This window comes from Ailuropoda melanoleuca, chromosome X (assembly GCF_002007445.2).
Source record: "Ailuropoda melanoleuca isolate Jingjing chromosome X, ASM200744v2, whole genome shotgun sequence".
In the NCBI taxonomy this organism is placed as follows: domain Eukaryota; kingdom Metazoa; phylum Chordata; class Mammalia; order Carnivora; family Ursidae; genus Ailuropoda; species Ailuropoda melanoleuca.
This window is the reverse complement of record NC_048238.1, coordinates 52,139,881-52,145,880: the sequence shown is the minus strand read 5'-3', so window position 1 is coordinate 52,145,880 and position 6,000 is coordinate 52,139,881. Positions and strand designations below refer to the sequence as shown.

The 6,000-nt window shown below is 39.0% G+C and overlaps 1 protein-coding gene across 2 annotated transcripts in view; it reads left to right on the top strand.

The window, feature by feature from the left end:
• The window catches only part of TEX11 (testis expressed 11), a 279,061-nt gene that overhangs the window by 190,804 nt on the left and 82,257 nt on the right, over window positions 1-6,000 (top strand). For both annotated transcript variants that reach the window (XM_034649574.1, XM_034649575.1), the window contains exon 20: window positions 3,408-3,464. In XM_034649574.1, coding sequence (XP_034505465.1) covers window positions 3,408-3,464 — 57 coding nt within the window. The remainder of the gene's footprint in view (window positions 1-3,407; window positions 3,465-6,000) is intronic.

The following is a 6,000-nucleotide window of genomic DNA, read 5'->3' as shown; positions in this document are numbered from 1 at the left end:
TTCACATTGAGACTGAATACTGAGAGATATGATTTTAATGATGCCATGTTGCCAGTAAAGTCTTTGTATCGGTTGTGACTTTCTGTTCCGTATCACTCTTAGGGCCTTCTTACCTTTATACAACCCCCCTTAATATCTCCTGTAGGGCTGGTTTCGTGGTTACGAAATTGGTTAATGACTGGCGATTCTGGAACGTCTTTATTTCTCCATCAATTCTGAATGACATCCATGCTGGATAAAGGATCCTTGGCTGCATGTTTTTCTCTGAAAGAGCTTTAAAAATGGCCCCCCAACCCTTTCTCTCATTCCAGGTCTGTGTAGAGAGGTCTGACGTAATTCTGATACCTTTGACTTGGTACTTGAGAAATTTCTTTGCCCTGGCCGCTTTCAATACTGTATCCTTGGATCTAATATTTGCGAATTGCACTATGATGTGACGTGGCGTAGGTTTGTCGTGGTTGAGCTTGGGAGGGGTCCTCTCTGCCTCTTGGACATGAATGTTTGTTTCCCTCGCTAGATTAGGGAAGTTTTCAGCTACAATTTGTTCAAATATGTCTTCTAGACCTCTGTTTTTCTCCACCCTCTCAGGGATGCCGATGATTCTGACATTGGATCGTTTCATTGAGTCAGTAATCTCCCATACCCTACATTCGTGGGCGTGGATTTTTTTAAGTCCAGCTTCTATTTTCGTTTTTTCCTCTACTAACCCATCCTCCAATTCACTAAATTTATGTCAGATTCGCTCTCATTTCCATCCTTAGGGATTCTATATTCTCAGTAACATTTTCCTTAATAGTTTTTTCATGTCTACTCATCATTTTTACCATTGTTACTCTGAATTCCATTTCTGATAATTTGGTTACATCCATATCCATTATTTCTGTGGCAGAGGCCACGGACTTGTTACTCTGAATTCCATTTCTGATAATTTGGTTACATCCATATCCATTATTTCTGTGGCAGAGGCCACGGACTCACTGTCTTTTCTTTGCTGGCGGTGCTTTTCCTTCTTGTCATTCTGATGAGGAGAGGTTGCGGGGTTGTCCAGAGCCCAAATTATTGACTGGGATCCTGGCCGTGCCCCTTGCTTTATAGGGATCTTAGGGATGTGGGCTTCTTCTTTAAAGATTTTATTTATTTTTTTATGTGGCAGAGAGCCAGCCAGCGAGAGAGGGAACACAAGCAGGGGAGTGGGAGAGGAAGAAGCAGGCTCCCAGTGGAGGAGCCCGATGAGGGACTCCTTTCTGGAACGCCGGGATCACGCCCTAAGCCGAAGACAGGCGCTCAATGTCTGCGCCACCCAGGCGCCCCGGTTGTGGGCTTCTTGATTTTTCAGCCTGCCTTCTGGGGGTCCTGCCGCGCGATACTCAGGCAACCCTGTTTGAGTAGAGTCTTCGTGTCCTCTGCGAGGGGGGATGGGGGCGGGCACGCTGTGAGCCGGTATTTCCAGGCTTTTGTTCTCTGGCGGCTTTCCCTGGCGGTTCACTGTGCCTCTTCTGAGAGTCAGAGCAGCAGCGGCTGAATCTCAGCCTCTGTCTCAGAACAGAGGGATTGTGGTCCGTTCTCCACTGATGTTCTGGCCACTTTACGTCTGTTATTGTTGGTGCTGCTCAATCTTGCAGCGTCCCGGGATGTGCGTCCCACACCCGGCGTCCCAGCCCTCACTTCCATGGCTGGCGCGTCTCTGTCCTTTGTGTTTCTGACGCCGCCAGCCGCCAGCCACCAGCCGCCCCCGTGTGCCCGGAGCTCCTGGTCTCAGTCTGGATCCAGTGAGCACACCGGAGTTCCGTGAGAAGTCTGGTGGCGTGCGCTCCCGGCTCATGGTCAGTCTGCTCCTTCGCGGGTGCCGTCTGCGAGTCCGCCCGCTCCCCCGTGCAGGTGGCTACCACTTCCCGGTGCCCGCAGGGGGCGGCTCCCTCCCCCTTCCGTTTATCTTCCGATATCTGTGTGCGGTTTCACGCCTACCCGCTTCGTACCTCAATACTCAGCACTGGAGATGTTCACCCCCCTCCCCTCTGAGGCCCTCAGTTTCTAGTTAATTTTTGTGAGTAGTGAAAGATAGTGGCCCAATTTCATTTTTTTGCATGTGAATATCCAGTTTTACCGGCAGCATTTATTGAAAAGACTATCTTTCCCCCCATTGAATATTCTTGGCTCTCTTCTCAAATATTAGTTAACATGGTATATACATGGTTTATACATGGGTTTATTTCTGAGCTCTCTATTCTGTTCTTTTGGTGTATGTTGCTATTTTTGTGTGAGTAACATGATTACTATAGCTTTGTAGTGTAGTTTGAAACCAGGAAGTGTGATATCTACAGGTTTATTTTTCTTTCTCAAGGTTGTTTTGGCTATTCAGAGTATTTTGTGTTTCTGTATGAATTTTAGGATTTTTTTTCTGTCTCTGTGAAAAATGTCTTTGGAAATTTGATAGGGATGCTTCAAGTTAAAAAAAAAAAGATATCAGGGGCGCCTGGGTGGCTCAGTCATTAAGCATCTGCTTTTGGCTCAGGTCATGATCTCAGGGTCCGAGTATCAAGCCCCTTGTTGAGCTCCCTGCTCAGTGGGGTGTCTGCTTCTCCCTCTCCTTCTGTCCCTCCCCCTGCTGTGCACACGCTCTCTCTCTCTCAAATAAATAATCTTTAAAAAAAAAGACATCAGTTGAACTTGATTTTTCCCCTTTTTTTCTTTCTATGAAGGAAAATGGTTTATCAAAAGGGAACTTTTACATACAGTAGTGAGATAGAGGGTGAGGTTAGGACATGATAACTCCTCATGATGTGTCTGAGAATATGTCAGTGGCAAAGATTGGAAACCAGAAGGGTTCTATAGTGGTTTTCCTATTGGTCAACTACTCTTGATACCAGAGGAGTCTTGAGTTACTTGCATGCCTTCAGTCAGATAAATATATAAAATCATTCAGGATAGATGGTATTTTTAAAAAGATTTTTAGCATTTAAAACTTTATAACCTACCTTATTTTGTTAATTCATCATTATGCTGTCAGATCCCCTTGAAAGAACAGTCATCCTAGTTTATGTGGAACCTAAAGGCCAGCTCAGGCTCCTTAAGAAAAATTTTAAGATTTGTACATCGTACATGATGTTCTAGTAGGTAATTTGGAGCCATGATATAAACAGTGGAACTATTTAAGAATTTGTCATAAGCAGCTCTTTTGTTTTTAAATTGTTTTCTTAAATTACTCTCCCCAAGATACAAAATTTGCATGGTTTTCTTACAACCATTAAAGCAATACAAAGATCTATATATAAAATAAAATTAGTCTCTTCCTTACCAACTCTCTTTTCTCACTTTTGCCTCTGGGATAATCATGATTAATAAATTGGTAAATATTCTTTCACCTGTTTTTTCCTAAGCATCACTTTTTATATTTCTTTATCATACAGGTGTTTGTTTCGTGTAGTTCTCCCAAGAGTTTCTCAGATGCCAGAATCTGAAAGCAAGTAAGTTATTTCAACAGAAATGATATATTTGCCATTAGAATAATTACAGTAACTTTCAATATAAACCTTATGTTGAGAGATGTCCAGTATAGTAAGATCAGTATAGGCTCTGGGGCCAGTCTTCCTGGGTTCATATCCTGGCTCTGCCACCTATTAGATATGAAACCTGGGTTTTTATTTCCCCATCTGTAAAATGAGAATAGAATTCCGCCTACCTTATGGGGTTGCTGTAATGACTCAATGAGTAAAATGTGAAAACACTTAGAAGAGTTCCCAGTACTAAGCCCTCAATAATGTTAGCTATGATTTTACTATGATATTGCACCTGTTTCTGCCTTTCTTAACATGAGACATATATAGTCATATCTCTTATTTTGCCACAGAAACATATAACCTAGTCAGCTTGTTGATTGTGAATCTGTATCAGCTCAGCTGGGAGTATTCAAATATCTTTCTGCTCACAATTTCTATGGCATAAGACATCAAGAACTTAACAATTGGTGGAAGAATTAGGTCACCGATTTTTCATTCACAAAATTCACTACCTCCTAATTATTTGAAAGAAAACTCTATTCCAGGTCTTGATTAGGGATAACTTTCAGAGAAGTAATCACTCATCTCTGTATTATCTACTTAGATAAAAACTCTGTAATAGTGTATCTCTATTTTGCTTTTGCTTTATGTATAATTTGTGCCTGGAACAATACATTTTTTCAGCTAAATTCTTTGGGAAATATCTGTGACTGAAATAATGTTGGACTGATGACTTAACTTTTTTCATGGTACATATTTTACCCAAGCATAAATTTTGCTTCTTCTTTAGAGGCTCTATGAATATATTAGAAGGGAATGCAAATAAACTAAAAAAAAGATACTGAGAAAATTGTAAATTTTAAAAATAACCAAATATTTGATCATATTAAGACAGTAATTTTTAGACATATAATGATAGTGTGGTTATGTTTTTTCAAAGAATCTTTATCTCTTAGAGACACATCCTAAAATTTATATGGATGAAATGATAGGATGTCTAGAATTGGCTTCAAAATAATAGGGGAGGGAAAGGAATGGTTAGAGGTATGACTGAAATAAGATTGATAATGAGTTTAATGATTATTGAAGCTGGGCAATGGGTACATGGGGATCCATTTGTCTGTTAACATAGAAACATCTTGGAAATTTTCTACAATAAAATGATTAAAAATACAATGGTATTGTAATAGCCTTGTATGGTGACTGATGGCAGCTATGCTTGTGGTGAGTGTGGCATAATGTATAGACTTGCCCAATCACTGTGTTATATACCTGAAACTAGTTTTATGTTATGTGTCAACTATACTTCAGTTTTCAAAACTTTAAATTAAAGTCATTTAAAAACTTTAAAAAAGAAAAGAAACTCAGGGACTAAACATAGCTGGTAGATTATAAGATCTCTTTGAGGGCTGGGACTGTTTGTATTTATCTTTGTATCTCTGAAACCTAGGACAGTATCTGACACATAATAGCCACTCAGTTTATTTAAATGGCTGAATATCAATCAGTTCTTTACAAGAAGATCTTTAATACTGGTCTTAAAAAGTGCTTCATATTCCATGTAATTGTGACATGTAGTCAAACCTTACTCATTAAAACCAATTTGGAAATGGGGAAAGGAAAGGAATCCTGTTTAAATTAATGATAAACTTAAATTACAGAATGGTTTAAAAATAGACCTTTATTGTTTGCAAGTAAATATAGTCATAAAGAACATCTGCTAGCAGTGTTTTCAGATAGCAGTCAGCACCTTATTTAACAAATAGATTATTTAAAAAAAAAAAGCCCAATTCAGTGGAAGAGTCAGAGAATTGAGTTCCAGTTTCAGTTATTTCAGTAACTCCGGTTCACCTTAGACAACAACAACTTATTTTAACTTCTCTAAGCTTTATTTTTTTCCATCTGTTAAATAAGAAAAGCTAGACTGGGTAATTTTTAAAGTTCCTTTCTCTTCTAAAATACCCATGTTTTTTATTTAGCAGTATCTACCTAAGTATTATAACAACTCACGTGCTAAAATTTTTTTAAAGCAGTTTGTCTTTTAAATAGACCATATACGTCCCTTTCCAGGTCCTCATTCTTATTTATACCATTTATTTGCATTAATGGTCCCTTACTAGGTTATTTTATAGTCACTAAATTAAATAAGTGAGGAAGTCAACTTTAGATTAGCTGAAATTCAGATTAATAAAGTTTACTTTAAGAAGTTATTTTAAGTAAACCAGACTCTAATATTTATCTCTGAGAAAGCTGCTGCTTTTCCTGAAGCATAGTCTTTATTACGTAATACCAGACTCCTCATGATAAGGCCAGTCTCAGAGTATACTCTGCTTCCTCTTAACTTCCTTAGTTGAGCTTGCCAGTACTTCCATATTCATTCCTTTGTTCAGTAAAATGACATGTTTTCTTCTGTTAAAATTTATATACCCCTTAAAGAAATTTGACAGAGGGTCAAGAGACCTGTGTAGTCGTCCTGAAATTGTCATTAATTGCATGACATTGG